The 22,158-nt window shown below is 24.8% G+C and overlaps 2 protein-coding genes, 1 long non-coding RNA gene and 1 other non-coding gene across 4 annotated transcripts; 1 reads left to right on the forward strand and 3 right to left on the reverse strand.

Moving 5' to 3' along the window:
- Window positions 1-5,150: 5,150 nt before the first annotated feature.
- On the reverse strand, window positions 5,151-5,232 carry Trnal-aag (transfer RNA leucine (anticodon AAG)). Its single transcript has one exon. It is a non-coding gene; the product is annotated as a tRNA-Leu (tRNA).
- Window positions 5,233-6,113: 881 nt separating this feature from the next.
- Window positions 6,114-8,278, forward strand: LOC135121666 (enhancer of rudimentary homolog). Its single transcript, XM_064045960.1, has 6 exons — window positions 6,114-6,187; window positions 6,356-6,404; window positions 7,878-7,946; window positions 8,033-8,072; window positions 8,140-8,176; window positions 8,236-8,278. Exons 1-6 carry the CDS (start codon window positions 6,181-6,183, stop codon window positions 8,262-8,264), a joined length of 231 nt encoding a protein of 76 aa, XP_063902030.1. The 5' UTR covers window positions 6,114-6,180; the 3' UTR covers window positions 8,265-8,278.
- A 3,726-nt stretch (window positions 8,279-12,004) lies between these two features.
- On the reverse strand, window positions 12,005-13,336 carry LOC135121670 (glutamate-rich WD repeat-containing protein 1-like). The gene is made up of 5 exons (XM_064045962.1): window positions 13,231-13,336; window positions 12,740-12,822; window positions 12,547-12,645; window positions 12,313-12,496; window positions 12,005-12,261 (listed from the first exon to the last, which is right to left on the reverse strand). The coding sequence occupies exons 1-5, from the start codon at window positions 13,333-13,335 to the stop codon at window positions 12,061-12,063; spliced, it is 672 nt and encodes a 223-aa protein (XP_063902032.1). The 5' UTR covers window position 13,336; the 3' UTR covers window positions 12,005-12,060.
- An 834-nt stretch (window positions 13,337-14,170) lies between these two features.
- LOC135121672 (uncharacterized) lies at window positions 14,171-14,778 on the reverse strand. Its single transcript, XR_010279084.1, has 4 exons — window positions 14,673-14,778; window positions 14,443-14,522; window positions 14,293-14,385; window positions 14,171-14,240 (listed from the first exon to the last, which is right to left on the reverse strand). It is a non-coding gene; the product is annotated as an uncharacterized LOC135121672 (long non-coding RNA).
- Between the last annotated feature and the right edge of the window lie 7,380 nt (window positions 14,779-22,158).

Below are 22,158 nucleotides of genomic sequence, written 5' to 3' on the forward strand. Positions count from 1 at the left end.
TAACAAAAAATTTAATTTTTTAATTTTTTTAATTATTAATATTAATAATAAGTTTATGTATAAGAATATTAAAAAAAATTTATCCAAATTTTAAGAATAACAAGTATATTTTTTAAATTTTTTTAATTATTATTATTATTAAAGTATAACTACAACATAAACTTTATACATGTTTAAATATTAACTTTTTTAAAATATTATTTATATATTATAAATAATGTTTAGTAAATTTTTATAATGTATAAAAATAAGAAGTTATAATTTTTCATAGTAGGAAATAATGAATTTTTATAATTCTATAATTATATTTAAAGCAAAGTTGGAAAAAGACTTTTCTAGCCTTTTTCTTTGAATTATTTATAATATGTGGACGATCAATTTATTAATAAAAGAGTTAATGTAAATATCAAAAATTATTAATGCCTTTTAATAATTTTTAATTTTAAAGCCTTCTATTGTTAATATTAAAACAATTTAAGTATTAAAATAATTATTTATAGCGTTTTTAATAATATTTTTTTGTATAAATATAATTTTTCAAATTTAATGCAATTTTTCTTTTTTATTATTTTTGTGAATATTTAGTATCGACTTTATTTTATGGACTAATTTTAAATATTTTTTATTAAAGTTTTTTACTACATTTAAAAAGTTTAAATTTATGAAAAAATATATTTTTTATTGAGTTGTTAATAATAAAAAATGTTTTTTAATAATAATATATAAATTTTAATTTCTTGTTTAATTTAGTTATTTATAAAATATTGTAATATATTAAGTTTATATTAATATCATATAAGAGCATTTATAAATAACAAAAAACTATATAAATTTTTCTATTTTTAAACTATTTATAAATATTTATTAATAATTAAAAGTCTCATATTAATGTTGCGTATAATATTTTGTTAAAAAATATATTATATGCCATTTTACTTTTATTTAAAATTTTATTACTGACTATATTAATTAATATTATTCATTTTCATTTAAGTAAATTTTTCTATTACTTGTAAATTTTTGTTTCATTTTCGCGTTTATTAGCTGTTAATGTTGCATAGAGTTTTTTTCTTTCTTGTTTAATTTGGCTATTCAAAATACTTTTAGTTTTACTAATATAATATTTATATTATTGTTTATTATATTTGTAAAAAAAAATATTTTGTTAAATTTGTTTTGACCTTTCAGTTATTAAAAATTTTATAACTACTATTGTTATTATTATTATTATTAATTTTATTATACTTACCTTTTTGTTTATTATTATCATTTATTTATTTATTATAATTTTTCTATAGACTTTTTTATGTTATAACCATTAATTTATATATTTTATTATATTTACTTTTTGGTTTATTACTATTATTTACTTATTTATCAGAGTTATTATATTTTTAATATACAGTATTATGATTTTTTCACTTATATAATTATATTTACATTTTTATATATTGTTATTATTATTTCTTTATAAATTTTATTATATATTTATTTATATATAAGAACTATTAATCTTACTTTATATATACCGTTATTATTATATTAATTTTATTATTATTATTACTTTTATTATTATTAATATTTTATTATTTTTTATTTATATTAACTTTATATATATTGTTTTAATAATTATTAATTTTTTTATATATTTTTTATTTTTGTTCTTGTCATTATAAATTTTTAAACTTTATTAATTTAATTATTAATCATAAATATATTTCGCTGGGCGGTCCAAAAGGGATGAATTTATTTGTTAATACGAATTTTTATATTATTTCTTTTTTTCTTAACAAAATAATTTATTACTTTTAATTATTATTTTAAATTTATAAAAGTTATAACCTTTTTTTATATAAAATAAAAAAGTTTGTAGCATTTTTTTTATAAATTTTCATTTATTTTTGAGTATTTAAAAATTTTTATAAATTTTTTAAATTTTTCTATTAATTAATTTCAGTCTTTATTATTTTTATTTTTTAGATTAATATTTTTACTTAATAAAATTAGTATAAAATTTCTTTCAAATTTTATTAACTTTAATTTAATTTATAAAAAAAAATTTCAAGTAAATTTACTATTTAAGTTAACTTTTTTTTATAATATAACCAATAATTTTTTTTTTTTTTAAAATTGTTCATAATTGTTTTTAAAAAATTTTTCTTTTAGAATTTTTGTAAACATTATTATTTTTTATTAGTTATTAACATTCTTTAAAGAAAAAAGGAAAATTTTAATTACGATAAAAATAACTTTTATTATATTTTAACTTTTCTTAGATATTTTTATTATTATAAACTAAATAAACTTTTTTTTTTGAAATGAACTTAAATTTAAAAACAATTATTTTTTTAGAAGAATTTTATAAATCTATAAATAATTTAAATTTTTTATACTAAAATATTCAGTATCTTTTATATTTATTACTAAGTTTTATTATAAACAAATCAATTTTTTTTTAAATTATAATTATTTAATTATTAATAAAGTATCTTGAAAATTTTTTTTATAAATTAAAATATTTTTTTGGTTGTGTATAAATTTTTTATTAAATATTCAATAATTTTTAGATTTATTTATATTATAAATGAACTAAATTTTTTTATAAATAATAATTATATAATTTTAAATTTATTTAGAAATTTATAATTATTGAAAGTAAAATGAATTTTTTTTTAAAAAGTTCGGAATATATTCTGGTTGTTTTAAATTTACACATAATAGTCAATATCTTTTTATATTTATTATTATTATAAACGAATTTAATTTTAGTTATAAATAATAATTATACAATTTTATGATTTAATTAGAATTTTATAAGTTAACAACGTAAATTAAATATTATACATTAAAATTAAATTATTTTCTTGTACATAAACATGTGAAAACTATAATAATTATTTTACTTCATATAAATGTTATTATAAAATTTTATATCCAAATTAAATTTTTTACATTTAAAATCAAATTAGTTTTTATTTAATTTCTTTACAACTTTTTTCTTATTTATAAGAAATAACCAATAATTTATTTATAGAAGAAAAGATTTACTTTTGTAACATAACTTAATTTACTTTAATTATAAGAGTTTGAAACAAATTTGAAATTTATTAATTATATATAAATTTTTTTTTTTGAAATTAATAATCTAAATTATTCTTTTAATAATAAATTTTTCATAATTTTAATTTTTTAAAAAATATTAAATAATTTACATTTAAATTGTTTATCAATAGTTTAAAATTAATTCCTAAATTTCTTAATAAATATTAATTTTTTTTTAATTTTTTATTATAGTTATATTTAAAAGTTTGCAATTTTATAAATTTGTTAATTTTAATTTTTAATTTTTTTTAGATGTTTCCTTTTCTTACACTTTTCCTGGTCTTCAGTTTGAAAAGAATTCCCCGTTGGCTTTAAAAAAAAAGTGCGAGTACATTAGGAAATGCGAAAAACTTCTATTTATTGATTATCCGCTGGAAATGTACGACTTGCTTTACTGCTGCTTGCAAATTAGCCCAAAAAAAAGAATAAAAGCTTCTCAAGCGCTTCAGCACAACTTTTTAATTCAAAATTATAACGAACGAAGCTCACAATCGTTTTAGAATTTTTCAAATAAATTGTTTATAAAATTTATTATAACGGTTTTTCTTTACAAAAAATTTTTTATTTAATTTAAATTCTATAAATTTATTCGTTAAAAAATTAGTTGTTTAGAAGTTCATAAGCAAAAGAATAACTTTTTTTTATAATATTTATAAAGCAACTAATAATACTAAATTAACTTTTAATTTTAATATTTATATATATAGAGAAATAATATATAAAAGGTATAACTTATAAAAATAATAAGGAACAAAAAAAAGTTTTATAATAAATATAATATAAATGATAAAAAAGTAATCATCGTTGTGTATTAATTTTTTTTTAGTTGTTAAAAAAAATAAAAAATAGTTTTTATACTTAGTAAAGTCCACAACTTTTTTTTTTATAGAAGCGATGCCAGTAAAAGAAAAACAAATTTTCCAATTTTTTTTACAAGCCTTATAGTTTTATTAATTATTATCATGAAAAAAGTATGCATAAGCAAACCTAAAAGAAAAACAATTTCTTTAATATTTTACATAAGAAAAACGGATAATAATACTAAGTAGAGAATGCAAATTATATATATATAAATATACAAAAATAAAGGATTTTAGTATGAAGTATATTAATAAGGAGAAAACAATGAACATTGTGTTAATATTCAGTTAATTAAAAATTATGAAAATTCTTTTATAATATACATATAAAAACGAATAAATTCATTTTTTTTGTACTTATTTAAAAAAAAGAATTTTAAAATAAAGTATATTAATAATGGGATAACAACTAGCTGTGTTAATAATCAATTACTAAAAAAATTTGAATAGAAATTGTTAGACTTTTATATTCAGCAAACTCCTGCATCAACAAAAGTCGTTTAAGGCATGCCTTTAAAGAGAAGCTCACTTTTTAAAAATTTTTAAAAGCTTTGCCAATTTTATAATATAAAAAAATAAATCTGAACTCCTTTATAATTTTTAAACTTTAACTTATTATATAGGACTGTAATGATACTAACTTATACAAATAAAACTAATCTATTTTTTCTAAGGCAAATATATTAACTCGAATCTACATATCTTAATTGATTTATAAATTTAATAATAATAAAATATTTATTTAAAAACAGCTTTTCAGGTTAAGAGGGATGCTTGATCTTTATTGTAGACTTTTAGCGAACGCCTTTTAATAAATAAAATGTCATAACGTATAGTACAAAGCTTGTTGGTAGTGGAAACTACTAAGATATTTATAGTTCCCCTTATTAACAAAATTACTTTTTTAAGTAATAATTGACAATAATCCTTGGAGGTACCCTTAATAGTTTTAGTAAAATCTCAATAGTTCTGTAAAGTTTTAAAAATGTTCCATTACAGAAGTTTCAAAAATTGCAAATGTGGAGAAAAAAATAATTTTTAGGTATAAAGGTAATTGTTTTTTTTTTTATATCAATTTTTTTATTGTTAGCCAGTAAAAAATTTTTTTAAAATAAATTCAATTTTCGTTACTCAAATCTTTTGGTGAAAGAGTAATTTTAATCGAAAATAGAAAAGAGTCAGTGGCAGTGAACGGAGTGGGATTCGAACCCACGCCCCCGAAGAGACTAGATCCTTAGTCTAGCGCCTTAGACCGCTCGGCCATCCGTCCGCTTAAGGACAACCTTTAAGAATAAACCTTTACATGGAAAACTGTTAACTACCTTTTTAAAAATTAGAAGCTTTTGCATTTATTTACATTCCACTACCTTACACGAAATTAACCGGTTACCGAATTCAGTTTACATATATGGTAATTATATTAAGTTAAAAAATAGATATATTTTTATATTTAAAAAAAGCTGAAAAGACGAAACGTTATGAAACCTTTAATTTACTAAATGAATCTGCCTGTGTTAAATGACGAAACTTCAATAGTCAAAAAATTTAATAAGACATTTAGATTACTATACTGAAAGCAATGGTTAGTAAAATAAAAAGTAAACTTCTTTTAAAAATATAAATTTTATATTATAACCCATTGTTGCTATTAATTTTAATATATATACTAGTATTACTTTTACTAATACCACTATAATATTAGTCATTAGTAATAGTGTAATAAGTTAAAGTAAACAACTCTTCAAAAAAAAATGAAAAATATATAAAACAGTCACGACGCTACCCAAACTAAGAACAAATTTTGATATTCACAGTAGTTTGAGATAGTAACGGTTGGAGCACACACATGAGTTTGGTAAATTTTATAGCCAATAGGTTCTAAATAAAAACAAGGTTAAGTAGTTTAATTGGATTTTATAGCCCATAGTGGCTGGTATAAGACGCCTTCTTCCTCACTCTATTTTTACTGTGTTGGCGTAAAGCAGTTTAATAACTTTGTTTTTTGTCTCTTTCCTACCTTTCCATTTTTTTTTGCGTGCAGACTGTAGTTAATTTTTTAATCTACTTTTATTAAGCTCAAGAATTTTTTTAATAATTAAAAAAGTTGTAGCTTCTCGCCATGCTAAACGAACATAAGAAGCATACTATATTATTAGTGCAATACGATAAAAATTTAGCATCAAGAATTTGGTCTGATTTTGAAACTGTTTTATCTGGAATGGCGGGTTAAATATATTTTTTAATATTTATTTATAAATATTATATAATCGGATCGTTTTTGAAGTATTTTTTAAATTAAAGCACTTACAACTGTTAATTAGTTTATTTATCCTAAGCATAGTTTTTTTTAGGCCTACTATTAAAGTTTATATGTATATATATTTTAAATTTAGCGCTTTTCAAGTTTTACGAAGAACATCTTAAACGCCTCGGGCCCTCTGAGTAATACATTATAATCTTATTACACACGGATCCAGCTTTACATATACTTATAGTAAAACATAATTTTATGGTTTAGATAAAAAAATTATACGTTTAGTTTTTTACCAAAAACATATGAAAAGTTTAGAGGCATTAAAAGGTTTAAGATATTAATAGTTTTATGACATTTACTAAAGATTAGTGATAATTATTGATGTTCATATTAACTTTGAAAGAGTTATTTGGTGGCACTCACTGGTTTCTTTTTATTGAAAATTAATCTTTTATTATTTAATTTTTTTTAAAATATATTATGGTCACTCAATTCTTTAATTTAAATACTTTTTAAATTTGGTTTTTTTTTTTGAATTTATAAAGTTTTAATTTTATTTAATCTAATTTTTTTAAAAGTAAAACATTTTTTTTTATTTAATCTTATTAAATTTTTATTAATTTTATTATTATCCTTTGATTTACAATACTAAAAATTATTTTGTTTATTTTTGTTATTGAATTTTATAGAATTTAGAGTTTTGATTTTTTTTTATCTAAATTTTATGGTAAACATTCTTTAATTCTATATATTTTTTATTTTTGTATTAAATTTTATATTTCCCTCTATTTTTTTTATAAAATTTTTACTTTCTGACATTATTTTTTTTTATATTTTTTTTAATTCTTTTTAATATGTAAAACTTTATTTATTCTAAATATATATTTAAAACTTTAAAATATATTTATATATATTTACAAAAAAACATTTTATAATTTATGCTTGCTAATTAATTAATAAGTTAATCAAAGATTTATTTTTTGTTTAAATTAATTTTAATTGTTATATAAATTAAATCTTTTATATAATTTTAAATTTCAAAATATCAATTAATTTTTTTTATTAATTAATTATACTTGAAAATTTTACTATAATTTAAAAATATTTAAAGTTTTATTATTATTTTATTTTATGTGTACTATATTTTTTTTATTTAATTTTTTTTAAAGATTTTTATTTTATTATTAGAAATTAATATTTAGATTCGTATTTTAAACCTTTTTACTTTCTATATTAAAACTATTATTATTTTAATATAATCTTTTTTTAAAAAACTTCTAAATTTTGTTAATAGTTATTTAGTTCTTTGATTTATAAACTATACGTTTAAACTTTTTATACTTTTAACTTCTTTCAAGTTTTATTATTTTCTTTAATTTCAATTTGGAATTTTTATAAATTTATTTAAGTTAAATTTTTTATTTTTCAAATTTTTTATTTTCTTATCCAGCTTTTATTAATTATAAGTTAACTCCTTTATTTAATTTTTATTAATTTAAGTGTTTTCATATAAGATATTCTTTTTTTATATATTTTTTAATACTTTTAGTAAGAAGAATGAGTTATACATGCAAGATTTGTTATTTTTTTAATATTTACATTTTATTAATATTTATATTTAACTTTTTTAATAATTGTATAAATTATATTTTAATTTCTAGAGATTTAGTTTATGGACTTGAGGAAATTCTCAACTACATCGATAGTTTACATGATTGTTGCTGTTTGGTGTAATAGTTCATTTAATTTTGGTGGAATTGATGCTTTTTTTTTAATAATAATTATATTTATATATTTTTTTATTTTTTTTAAATAGCTTTAATGATTTGTTACTGACTTACGAGCCGAAAGATAAGGTCTGCTTGTTTTTTTACTAATAATTTATATATATATTTTTAAAATTATATAAATGAATGCGAGTAGATTTGGATTAAAAACACGATTACTGGCAATATTTTAGGTTTTTGTAAATTTTGTAATTTAATTTTTAAAGATTTTAAACAGTTCTTTATATTGTAGACCTTAAAAATTTAATTGACTCTCACTGAATTTATTTCAAGGCTTGAATCATTATTTATTATTATTATTATTATTATTATTATTATTATTATTATTATTATTATTATTATTATTATTATTATTATTATTATTATTATTATTATTATTATTATTATTACTATGATTATTGCTCTCGTGGTTACTATTAGTATAATTGTAGGCAATCAAAAGTTGAAGGGGCAATTTTAATTTACTTGGAAACAAATTTCTTTGGTTGGAACCTTTTTTGCTTCTATTAATAAAATTATTTAGTGAAATTTATTAATTAAGTTATTGTTATACTAATATGAATTTCCTTATAAAATTTTTTTTAAGCTTATGTATATTAATATAGAAGCAAATTGGACTAGTATTAATAGATTTTTTCGTGAGCCTTGAATTATTGTGTTTTTGTAAAGGATTTGGAAATTTTTGATTTATTTTACAAATTAATTTTAAGGATTAACATTTTATTGGAAAGAGGGAAGAAGAGCAATCAATTTAATTATACCTACAGAGAAGAAATACAAATGTACAAAATGTGGGACAAACATAGAAACAAGTGACAAAGTCAAGCGGATGAAAGCGCGTGTGTAGACATGTGGTATGAACACGTGATTTGTAGGATTTAACTCCAACACATTTTAAAAAATAACGTCGGATGTATTTGAGCCCGAGTGTACGTGGCCCCTAAAGATGCCTAATAAATACATTACCTCCCTTTAAATTAAGTTTATAAATTATAAAGTAAACAGTAATTGAATTTTCTTTTTAATTAAAAAAATTCGTTTAGTTATTGGTATCAAAACAATTTTTATACTACATCTATAAATTTTTTTAATTTTATGAACCGCTTTAGCAGGAGCAAGTTTTATAGTAAACTAATTAATTTTATTATAATATTAAAACTATAAAAGTTATTAAATTATTACTTATATAAAAAGTTTTTACACTACAAATATAATTTATAGATAGAAACTTTTTTTATAAACTATAAATTTATAACAAAAAATAAGTTAGTAGTTAATGGTTTAAAAAAAGTTTTATAATACAATTATACTCAATTAACTATTAAATTTATGAGTTCGCACAAAACAATGATACCAACCATATATAATATCTATTAAGATGTTATAAGGTCTAGTAGAAAAGTTTTATACTACATTAGTATATCTTTGATGAACGCAATATTTATAAAGTTACATTTATTAATTATAATCTATAGATAATACGTTAAAAAATAAGCACTGGTACCAAAAAGTTTTTAAACTTAATTAAAAATTTATGATGGAAGCATCACTCTCTTACAGTTAAAACTATTACTTTTTAATATAAAAAAGTCTCTAAATAGTTATTGGTGTTAAATATAGTATTATACTACATCTATTATGATAGATAAAAGTACTATAGTTATAGTCAACTAAATTTCTGTACAATTTAGCCAAAGCTAAGAAGTAATAAATTCTGTATAGTCTTTCCTATATATACTATTATATTTAAGTTTTACGATTAAACCTTGTTCTTGTAGGTCACAATATTGATAATTATTAAACTGTTTACTAAACAGTTTATAATGTAAATTTATTTCTACAATATATACAATATATTGAACTTGCACGAAACTTTTACCTTGGTTTTTTTAGTCGCTCATCATTATTATCAGAATTTACTCAGATTTATCTATAAGTTCGTTTACTTTGAAAGTCCTGCACTTTTGTAATAGGCTAAGAGTACAGCAAAGATAAGGAATATTATAAACTTTTTAAAGAGGTAAGCTTTCAAAAACCTAAAAAAAATAAAAATTCAGAGAGAATTAGACTCAGCGTTAATAGAGGCCCTTTAATATAAATTTACCAACTTTTTATGAAGCGATTAAAGATTTGTTGAGCATTTTTTTTAAAGAAATTATTGTGGGGATACTCAAGCGAAGGTCTAGTAAGAAAATCACTCAAATTTCTTTAAGATATTTACTTTAAATCACAAAAAGTTATAGCAGGAGTAAATTTTTCTTATATAACTTGAAAAAAATATAAATTTAAACAAACTATTCAACAGATCAGCTTGGAAAGGTTAAGAAAAAGAGATCGTAATACTTAGCACAATTGCGTTTCTTATTAGTTATTTTTACTGTAATCCTAAAGTTTTAAGACCTTGAAGTGATTGCAGTTTACTTATGCTAACATTTGAAGTGTGCCAAGATGATGTATATATTATAGGATCTCCTGCTATTAGCCAAAACCGATTTTCATTTTTTGGCTTCTGTGACATTAAAAATTTATAACAATCTTTACTAACAACTGAGAATCTAAGTAACAACATTTTACTATTTACTTTTAAATAACACCGTTCTCAAATAAATTAATTAAAAAGAAATTAAAAAACCAAAGGCCAACTTATACTTTTTTTAAAATATTACAATCTTTATATATGGTAGAACATATATTATTGAACCTAAAATTAGGAATAGCAAGCTTTTTCAAGAAAACTAAGAACACCTAAAAGTAGCGCTGTCCATTAAATAAAGGCATTCGCTTTTTTCCTAGACATATAACCGTACTGATTTTTTTTAATTCTCTAATGCCGTTATACATCGCATACATTATAATAATCATAAAAAAATGTTTTTATGATCATATTAAATAGAGATGAAATAGAATTCAAGGCACTAAATAATATAGCAAATTCAATAACTATTTAATGATTAAGTAGTTCGGTTTCACATTTAAAAAGGAATAGGAACTATTTCTTACGGAACAAAGTGCGCTAGTAAAAATGCTAAGAATGTTTTAAGGTTAATCCGTTAATACTAAGGCACAGACAAATTTCTTATCAACGGGTTATTTATGTCTTACTAGCTACTCGCTTATATTATAAAATTAAAAAAAACTTATTAACAAAATTAAAATAAAGTATAATATAAGAATTTTTTTAAATGTTCATGCCTCCTTGACAAAAAATTATAACCGAGATAGTATTTTTAATCCCGCCCTTTTCACAATATTTTTAATAATGCCTCCCGTAAACTCACAAATTTTTTTCACAAAAGCTATATACGCCTAAATTTTAGCTTTGGCTTTAACTCATGTTACACAAATTGTAATTATAAAAATAAAAATTAGCTGTGCATCAAAAACCGCACTCTTAGAAAAGTAAGTATTAATATAATATTATACTTTAAATAGTTTTTTTATAAATTACTTTATATAATATATTATTTTTTAATAATAATAAAAGTTATTCTTAATATTATTTAGTTTTTGCACTTTTGTATTATTTATTTTTCCAAACAGTTTAGTAGGATATTTACGTTTCAAACAATCAGAGCTGATGATCTTTAATAGCTATAACCGGTGCCATCAGCAAAAAGTGCCAAAAAAAAAAGGTTCGGCTAGTTAGAAGAAGGATGTTATGAAGTTGGTAAAGAAGCGTCGAAGTAAAAACAGCTTAAAATTTTGCAAACCGGAAAAAGCAAGCTTCTTTAAATTTATTCACACAGAAAGATATGAAATATAGCTACGCTGCTTAGATGAATCAATTATCGTAAAAAAAATTTTTTTCATCTCAAAAGTCATAATAAGAAATGTATTATTTACTTTTAAAATATATATAGCAACGAATAATTGTCATCAAAAAGTTTATAAAGAAAACTTTTCAATTGGCAATATAAGCCAAACACCCAACCAAAAGTTATATCACAATCACGTGTCTGCTTTGTTTTTTTTCCGAGTTTCTCTATACTATCTATTTTATAACTTGTAGCCAATAAAAAAAGTGCTTTAATAAATATCCACCAATAAGCTAATTATTTTAAATATTAATCGTCTTGAAAACGTTGATCCCCGAAGCTGCAGTGGAGGCGAGCAAGCCAGGCACCTGTGGATGCCAGTGCGCTTCTTTTATATGGTTCTGGCCTTGATGCACAAACAATAGCTGCGCAGGAATTTTACTCTGCTCTTCCGGTGAAGAAACCTCATAGTCTTCCTCCAATGACAAATCCCATAAGCTGATCTACAAAGAGAAATTTTCATAAATTCATAAAAAAAAATATTACAAAGCCACCTGGTCGTCCGCTCCAGAGACGGCAAGAACGGATTCATCACACGGGTGCCATTCCACTGAAGTAATTGCGTCTGTATGCCACTTAAATGTCGCAATTGGGAGCGCTTTGGCGCCGAATGTGCGCAAGTCCCACACCTTGAATTCCCCATCGTCGCCTCCAGACACAAGTAGGTAACTCACGAGCCTTTAATAATAATAGTAATAACAATAATAATAATAATAATAATGTTTTACTTATTCCAAGAAATAACATTAACGTCGCACTGGTGAGCACGCACAGAAATGGCACAACGAGACTTCTGCCGGGCATCCCAGATCTTGATAGTTTTATCGCTAATAATATAATAATGTGAATTTACTATTAAAAAAAGTATAAAAAATTGTTACACTAAAATAATAATGATATGAAAAAGTAAAAGTTAAGCGCCTTGAACAGGAGGCTAACGCGTTTGGTTCAGAGGGGCTCCACTGTAAATCTTCTACGGAACTCTCGTGCCCAACAAAGGGGGTCTTATATAATAATATTAATATTAATATTAAATAATAAAACAATTAAAAATAATTAAATAAAATGACACTTCATGTTAAGGGTTACAATAAAGTTAATACAATAATAATAATTAATAATATTAAATAACTTATTTAATTTTATTGTGTTAAATTAATAATAATAAATTTCTTGATTAATTATTATACTTCATGTTAATAATTATTATAATTTAATTTAAATGTTAAAAATAAATATAATACCTGATTATAATTAAATAATTTAAAAATTAAACTTCAAGCTAATAATAATTATAACGTTAAACTGAGTACAAGAAATAATAATAGTAATAATGATATTAATATTAATATACTAAATAAAAAAAATTAAATAATTTGCGTATAATAAATCATTGTTAATTTAATTAGTACTTCGCAAATGGACCACAAGCCATCTTCGGTGGGCTCCCATAAGTAAACTTGTTTAGAACAATCCCCGGATGCAAATCTTCCTTGCTTAACAGTAGACCAGTCCATGGCGAACCCTAAATATTAACAATAATAAAAAACTATTGTGAAAACAGGAACATAATAAATATATAAATACAAAATTAAGAATTAAAAAATAATAAAAATATAAATATTCAAAAAACAAAATTAGATTTATTATAGTTTAGATCTCATACAAACAAAGGTTATAAACAATTAAAAGGTAAAAGCAAACAAAATATATAAATAAATTTTTGAATCTATAAAAAATTAAAATTAATTAAGTTGTATAGGTATTGCCTTCGCAAGGATGCCCTGAAAAAGTGAATAAAGGTTTTACATTAAAGGGAGCAGCCCTTTTTGTAGAAGATTCAATATATTTAATTTGCTCACTTGCATTAAACCTTAAAATATAAATTAAAAAAACTTTACTAGTAAATAAAAATTAAATATTAAATAAAATAAATAACTTATGTTAAAAAATATATAAAATTTGTAACTATAAAATTTGACTAGAAGTTAATATTATACTTTATTAGTAATTATATATTATAATAAATAATAAATGAGGAAAATTTACATTCTAACAGAACCGTCATCTCCCCATACGCTAAGAATTTCCGACTTATGAGGAGCTACACGGATTCTTAAATTTAAAAAAAAAAATTAAATCAACCTTAAGGAAATAGAAAGTTATGATAACCTGTTAATAATTCCAAAAGGGTGCTTAATAAAAGAATCTCTCAAAATGGGATCTTCTTCGACTTCATCATACTCAATGCCATCATCTAAAAAATTATATTTATATAATAAAAGAATTAGGAAAAAAAAAAGCAACCCGAATCATCTTGACTGCTTGTTTTATATAAATTAGAAAGTTTAATAAATAATATTTTGTTATTCACCGCCTGATCCGCTTGCGTGCCAGCGGCAAAGTATAATGTTAAAGGGAACTAATAAGAATATACATAATAACGTATATATATATTAATCAAAAAAAATTACTTCAGTGCGGTTTTCACCAAGATTATCTTTGATAATATCGAAACTAAGACAAGGCCATTCGACATTAATTGTTTGTAAAAGGTCATAAGCAGTCTAAAAAAAAGTTAATAAAATTGTGGATGTATATAATAATGAAAAAAGTTCAAGTACTGCATCAAATTCAAGCACTTCGCCTTCTTTAAGTTTTTCAGAAGGCAAATAAACTTTAACACTTTCGTCATTGGTAATATCTTATAAAATTAAGTTTAAAAAAAAGGTAGGAAACGATGAAGCAACAATATATATGATTATAGTTATTGAAAAGTTTAATAATAAAATAAAAAATGGATAAAAATACTAACAAAATATTTAAAGATAGACTTTTAATAATAGTAAAAAACCATTTTCAACTTCATCGCTGTAATTTTTGATATCTTTTGTGTGTTCCTCTTCCAAAGATGAGATATCACTTTCCTCTTCTTCTTCTGTACTTATATTCGTAGAGCCTGAATCATAGCCTGATGACAAAAAAATTTAATCTCAATGTAAAAAAAAAATTCCAATAAACTTTTTAACAGAAAATAAACCATCTTCTCTATAAATATTATTAAAACTTCACACCATTATGCAGTCTTTTACTCATTGCTACAAGTAGCTCTAATGTAGCTTCTTTGCTTTCAACTTAATTATCTTCGTGTCCTCATGAACATGTGCTTAAGAGTTGGCCAATACTTCTCTTTAGTTTTTAAAGGGCTCCTGCTGAGAATACTATTCTTTTACTGCTCCTCTTTTATTCAAGCATTTGTATATATTAATCTCATTAAACTTTTAAGCTTTTTAGATGCTTAAAACTAATAAATTTTTTTGTTAAAAAAATACAAAAAGGGGAAGTTTAAAGTTAAGAATTTGCTAACAATTATTTTAAGTAAAAAGTTTTTTTGTTTTGAGGATTAAACGGTTGCGTTCAAATTAAAATGATTTTTTTTTTGTCTTTAAGGGTTATGCGTCGCTCCTAGAAACTATAACTAATTATAATGAAGCCTTTCATATAGCATACTTTCTTGTAATTTAATTTATTTAAGTGAAATTCTGTCTATATGATGTTAAGTCTTTCTCTGGTCATCTCGGTGTTTATATCTAAAGACTACATCATTTCATAAACATAAAACTATGTTAATAGTTAAATAACAATGATTTACAAATTTATCTAGATATTTTTCTCTCTTTATTTTGTTGTTATATTTTTATTATTGTTTTGCCTTTAAATTTACATTTACATATATACAATTTTATTCCTATTTTTCTTTAGTTTTAGTACAATCCGGTAAGGCTTAAGACAGCGCTGAACTTAGAGGTATTAATTGGTTGCTGCCTATTAAACTGTACTTAAGACAGAACCACTCAAAATCGTGATAAATTTTTTTTATATGTAGGGTAATCTCTATCTTAGGGGCCAAAACTTTTTCTGAGTTCCATGAAATTACATCCAGTTAAAAATAAACTATAAAGTACTAGTGTTAATAATTTCATCTTACAGAATCCTTGACTAGATTTTATCTTGAATGGATATAAACTAAACTTTACTGGATAACAGTTAACTGGGGATTTAAATATTATGTTTTTGGACTATATTTTTAATTTATGAGTGGGAGCTATTTGCGGTAGTTAAGGTATGTTCAGCTCTTCAGAGGCCTCATTTATCATTCATATCTTTTGATGTTTAATTGTAGTATAACTATTATCAGTTTATGTTCTTCATCTTTATTGACGTATTATGTATATTTAAAGGCCGTTCTATGTTATCAATATTAAATTTTGTAAAATTAGTCTTACCATTTCTTTTAAGGTTGCGCAACAACCCTATATTATAGTTGCATCTGATGGGTATATGGTACCAATATTGTCCGTGCTTATGTGCTTTCCTAACTGATTATATTACCTCAGTAAATTATTTTTCCAATATTGGTGTTTATAATAGTATACTCATTTTCAATAAAGTCCGGAGATTTAAAAAGTAATATTCCCTCTAAAAATATATACTGCAATTTCCTTTTGTAGCCGGAGTCGTAAAAATAAATGTTACATCCAAGTGGTTGGTGTTGCTGTCTTAATTTCGTAGAATTGCCTGCGCTAAAAAGTTGCCTTTTGATGTTGTTAATGATAAAAACGGCATCACCCCCTGCCTCACTTCAGATTTTTTATTGGTAAGCAGGAATTTTTTAATACATACCTAGTCATGTTACAGGAAGTTTGTTTGGTACGTTTAGTAGGCTTGTATTGTGGTGTATCCTTCACTGACAAATTTAATAAGTTCAAAGATAATTTTTTCAATACAAGTTGGGTGAGAGGTGTTATTAAGCCTTATTTCTAATATGTATAGCATTTGAAGCAAAACCTTACTTTACATGTTTGGATTTTGTATACGTTCCAACCATTACATGTTGATTTTATTTATAGAAATTAAATTCTACAGTAATGTGCCAACTTTTCTTAAACAAGAAGCTCGGCTAAACCTTGTTTATTATTTTCTTATTTATTTTACATATCACACGAAAGTCACAGTTGTCATTCGTAAGAGGTTGAAAGCCTAGAACAGTTATTTTTTGGTATTTGTAGCTAATATGTAGATATTTGTAATGTTCAGAAGGTGTAACACAGCTCTACTTGTTTTCAATAGTGGATAAAAGCGTAAAAGCTGGCACTATCGCTCTGTTTCCTGAGCTGCTAGTGAAACCACGCTTGGCTTACTTATTTGACTTTAAAGCTAGTATCTTTAGCTGGTCCATTCGTAGAGGCTTTGCGCGGTTCCGGATTGGCCTGACTGAAGAACAGTATTGGCTATTAGTACTATATATAACCACCGCTCTCCCGATGTAACCTATATAAACCATCTTTTAAATGGCCTTCGGCAACAGGTAAATTGCATTTTTCAACTGTAACTCTTCACTTTTCATATTTTGAAGTGTATCCATTCTCATCTAGTTTCCTTACAAATATTAGATTGTTTAAAATGATTTATCATTATTAAAAAAAAAAAAATTTCATAACCTAATAATGAGTTAACGTAAAATTTTATTGTATTAGTAGATGTTTTGTCATTTCGTACATTATGTATTAATCCTTAATCTTTAATAAACTGTGGATAAGCGGCAGAGTCAAGTATTAGGTCTTAATCAATGAGTGCCGGCATCATGAGAAAAATGATTCGTTAAATTAATATTTTGGCTGCTTGATATTATTATTTTTCTTTTAAAAGCTTAACATCTCTATATATGACCCAAAATCCACAATAGGCAAATCACTTTGTAGAAATAGGGCAATAAATTCTCATGCGGTAATCACCATATTCTTTGTACATAATAAGAACAGATTTTGTGTAAGAGGTTTTCCTTAATAGCAGCTTTGATTTTTAATATAAAGAGTGTTTTGCTTCTATTAGTTTCCTAGCCTTTTCTTGCAATAAAAAATTCAGAGCATAGCTGTAGTCCATTTCTTTCATTAATGTACCATTGTTTTAAAGAAATTTTAGCACATGCACCTATCGGAAGGTTACTAGATGTTAATATAAAATTTAAACGAATCCTCTTCAACCATTCACACCTTAAGTTTTAAATTTACAATATTTAAAAAAATAAACGAGAGGATGTCTTAGTGGTTAGTTAAACTTCATATTTTGCATAGTTATTTTTTTTTATATATTGTTAGGTATATATAGAAAGATTACTAATAATGAAGGGGTAACGAAAAGGCCTAAAAAAGCCTTCTCACGCTTCACAACCGAGAATGGGAGAATAAGCTTTTTAATCTAGAAAACGACCGTAGCCCTCGTTCTTTGAAATTCATTAAATTGGTGAAGAACAGCCATAAATATTAGGGTATTTAAACCTTTAATGACCGATATCTAAACCTTTAAACCCTTTAAAATTAATTGTAATCATATATATAGATGTACAGATGTGACTAAAACAAAAAAAGGCAACTAAAAAAATTAACACGACTGCCAGTTTTTCGTGAACCTTCATTATATACTAACAACTAAGCAACGAAATAATCAGTAATAATCATAAAATTGTCTAAAAATGGTAATTTGCGTTAAAACTTATGAACTGTAATCTTTTCCTCAACAATAAACAGCACAGCTTCCCATTAAAGTCGAAAACCGGGACTGTTTAGGACGACAAGGAGGAAGCAGAAGTCTTTGCTCTTGTCCCCCTTCCCAACGCCCACCCTTAACAATTTCTTCAGATAGGACAGCTACCCTCACACAACTCTTATCCTCCTCTAGTAAGCAAGCACCGCTAAAGGATCACACAAACTTCGAAGAGGTACAATCAATTATTTACACCTTCTCAACTAAGTCACCAAGACCTGATTGCATAACAAACCTCATGCCAAAAAACTAACCTGAGAAGGCATAAAAACTCTCACTCAATAATTAACGCCACTCAGTTTTTCACAATTTTCGGATCGATGGAAAGTGGTCACTGTTATTTTCTACTAAAATTAAAAAAATCTTCCTCAAACCCCGCAGACTATAGCCCAGTAAGTCCAATATCCTATGCTGGCAAAGTAGCAGGGGGAGTTATTCAGGCAATAACAGAAATATGTAGTACAACCCTATCATCCCTGAAAACCAATTTGGGTTCAAAAGGGACCTACAACTATGCAGCAACTCTTGAGGTTCACCGAGCATGTGACAAAGGGGTTTAACAACAACCACAGATGCTGTCCTCTCAGATATTGAAAAGACTTTTATAGAGTTTGGCATGCGGGTCTCATAACTAAAATGAAAGTCTAAAAATACCAGATTACCTCATCTCCCTTGTTGAATCATTATTGCGCCATGGAGAGTTTTTAACTAAAATGAAAAGGCTACTTAAGTTTGACTCCGAGGGAAGGTATACCACAAACTTCCTTACTTTTATCCGTCCTCTTTTCGATTTATAATGCAGACATACTCAGACAGTCCAATACCTCAACATTTTTAATACAGTTCGCAGGTGACACAACAATCTTTGCTATTTTCTAAGTCAGTTCCTAGCAATAAAATATGTGCAAGCATACGTTAAAGGGATCGAGCTCTGATTCGCCCAATGGCACTTTACTAAGAACCCTTTAAAAAGCGCAGCCATAATCATTTCTAAAAGCTGTAAAAGACTAAATTTTCAAACAATTGTCATTAACGGTACACCAGCCCCTTAGCGCACTAACAAACTATTTGGGAGTAAAAATAGACAACAGATCCTCATGGCACAACCATATTATGTCACGAAGAAGGCTAAAATAAAGATTAAACTACTATACCGCTTATCTGCCGAAACAGTCGCCTCTTTAAACGCAAAAACCTTCAACTTTATCTCACCACCAGTAGACCAGAGATAACCTAAGCATCTTTGGCGTGATCATATTGTCTCCCTGCGGTTATTCAGTCACTCCAGGTTATACAGAACTCTATACTGAGGATTATTTTAGGTGAGCTAGGATTTGTTCCTTTGCTTTATTCTTCACCGCGATTTAAATATTGAAACTCTACCATAACTTCCTCAACTTACAGCCAAAGAAAATTATGTAAATTTTTTGGTTCATTCTAATCCGCTATTTATTCAAGAACTTACGATATGAGTGTATACAAGAAATACAGGAGACTTCGAACCGCAACTTGATTGCATCTGATGCTCCAGTGGCCACCCAGTTAACCTGACTACCCAATCACCCGATGTTACTCCGCAACAAAGTTGATTAAGCAGTATTTGAGGTCTTACAAAAAGAGAGGTCCGGCTGTAGCATGTCAGAGTTATAAATAAATAACTAAATAACTGAATAAATAAGGGGGTAACCAGCCAGAAATTAATAAAAATTTAAACCAATAAAAATTTAAAGCAGTTTACTAAAAAAAAGTATTTAATTTACTATCCAATAAACAATGGTTTATGAATTTATCTAGTTATTTTAGATTATTTAACGATATATTAAACTTCAAAGAATAAACAACAACCGCATCGGTTAATCTAACCATCCCTCCTTGTCTCTCTATTTTGTTTTTTTATTTTATTTCGTTATTATTTCTTTTTATTTAAACATATATATTTTTTAATATTTCATATTTTCTTATATTTTTTTCTAAATCCTAATAGGGAGGCCTGACTAGCAGGGGTGTTGGTGTGTCTCCAGGTGGCCTCTGGTCTCGTGACCAAGTCTGCCTCTCCCAGTGGTGGTTCTTAGTGGTTTTCCATAATACTAGACCGCATGGTGGGGATTCAGGCCCGATTTTCCTGCTTTTTTTCAGTCCATCGGGACAGTCATGATAGTGCAAGCTCCTTCGGGTAGGCAATCGTGCCCGCTTAGATCAGATTGAGCAGTTTATTAGGCCCTCTTTTTTATATTATAGGGGCCTAGTTGTAGTATGTTGGGTAATAAAAAATTAAAGAAATAATAAAAGGCAATAGGGTTTTCCTCATTTAATTTCCTTCCTTTTTTATATTCTTTTTCCTTTTCGCCTACCCTCTTATTAGGAGTGCATGCACAACATCTTTTTTTTCCTTTTTGTTTGTTAATTTAGGTGTGTGCGTTCTGCTTCCTAGGCAGCTTATAAATTATCAAAGAAAGTATTACAGAGTTTTTTTGTCTTATGATAAACCTATATTATACTTTTTGTTAAAATAATAATTAATAGTTCTCGGTAACATTAATTTTGTAAAATAGACAATTTAATTAAACTCTCTTCCTGGGATACACTTATTAAGTTAAAGTGGATGCTAATTTACTAGAGTTAAAATGGGATAAGGAAGAAAATAGTTTAGACAAAAGAATACTGTGAAGAAAATGTATTGAAAATTATAGTTTAAACTATGGTGTACGGTCTTTTAAAATTACAAAAGATTTATACTAAAAGTTGGAGGATAAAATTGACAGATATTCTTAATATAATAGAAAGTTTTGCTACAAAAATCATACTTGTTGTCCACTTAAATAAAGTAAGCTCTTATGGTTAATCAACTAATATTGGTTCGAACCAAGGTACTATGGTATCGGGGCTAGTAAATGGGAAAGTATTTTTGGTTTAGACGTGGATGCCGATGGAGGTTACATATCTTATAAAAGTGTTAATTAAAAGGTTTTTTAGTTATTAGTAATGAATCCAATGTTTATTATGTATTTAGTGGAAGAAGGCTTGGGTTGGATTGAGTCAGATTCAGTCGACCAAGAAATTAAAGCAAAAGTATATTCAAAAGTAGTGAGGCATACAATGCCTATTGGAATTGTTGTACTACTATGGAGAAGTGTTTAGGAAAAATACCGCTATAAGTTGGTTAGGATAGGAGGTGCTCCTCTCGGTGAACCTACTAGATCTTTTAAAAGAGGTTTACTAAAAGAAGAGCACTAAATTCGCGCAGGAGTCAAGAAATCTGTCACCAAGCATCAATTTGTGGAGAAAAGAGACGAGCTTTACCTTAAAGAATTTCATGAAATTGAAAGAGAAATGGGGGAGTGCTCTGCTAAAGACGAGGAAAGACAGCTATTTTTAAGTGTGGCGAAATACAGGATCACTGAATAAAAATTTAGCGCAACAAATTTATAAACTGAAATGGGATCCTGCAAAAAAATCTATGAAACTAAGCTTAAAAAAGTCGTGTTAAAATAGAATTTTAAGCCTTCTTGGATAGTTATGTAATAGAAGATAAGTGAAAAAAGCAGAGTAATTCATGGGGGTTGTGAAAATATTGTGAAAGTAGAGTTAACCAATGGAGCCATTGGTAGGTAATAATTCCTTCACCCTTTATAGGTTACTATTCACTCTGTTTACCACTTGCCGCCTAGGTTCAATTTGCAAGACTAGGTTATGGAATTTGACCCAAAACAACAGGCTTGGTCTCTGAAACAATCTCT

The sequence above is a fragment of the Zophobas morio genome, unplaced genomic scaffold (assembly GCF_036711695.1).
Source record: "Zophobas morio isolate AGI-343-1 ecotype UQ-CSIRO unplaced genomic scaffold, CSIRO_AGI_Zmor_V1 ptg000657l, whole genome shotgun sequence".
Lineage (NCBI taxonomy): Eukaryota > Metazoa > Arthropoda > Insecta > Coleoptera > Tenebrionidae > Zophobas > Zophobas morio.

Coding starts and splice junctions, on each gene's coding strand:
- LOC135121666 (XM_064045960.1), top strand. Junction 6,405..7,877: donor AAACGCCTCGGGCCCTCTGA/GTAATACATTAT, acceptor TTTAATTTCTAG/AGATTTAGTTTATGGACTTG. Junction 8,177..8,235: donor GATTACTGGCAATATTTTAG/GTTTTTGTAAAT, acceptor TTTATATTGTAG/ACCTTAAAAATTTAATTGAC.
- LOC135121670 (XM_064045962.1), bottom strand. CDS start 13,335: ATGGACTGGTCTACTGTTAAGCAAGGAAGATTTGCATCCGGGGATTGT. Junction 12,823..13,230: donor GCTTGTGGTCCATTTGCGAA/GTACTAATTAAA, acceptor TTATTATATAAG/ACCCCCTTTGTTGGGCACGA. Junction 12,497..12,546: donor AATGTTATTTCTTGGAATAA/GTAAAACATTAT, acceptor TTATTATTAAAG/GCTCGTGAGTTACCTACTTG.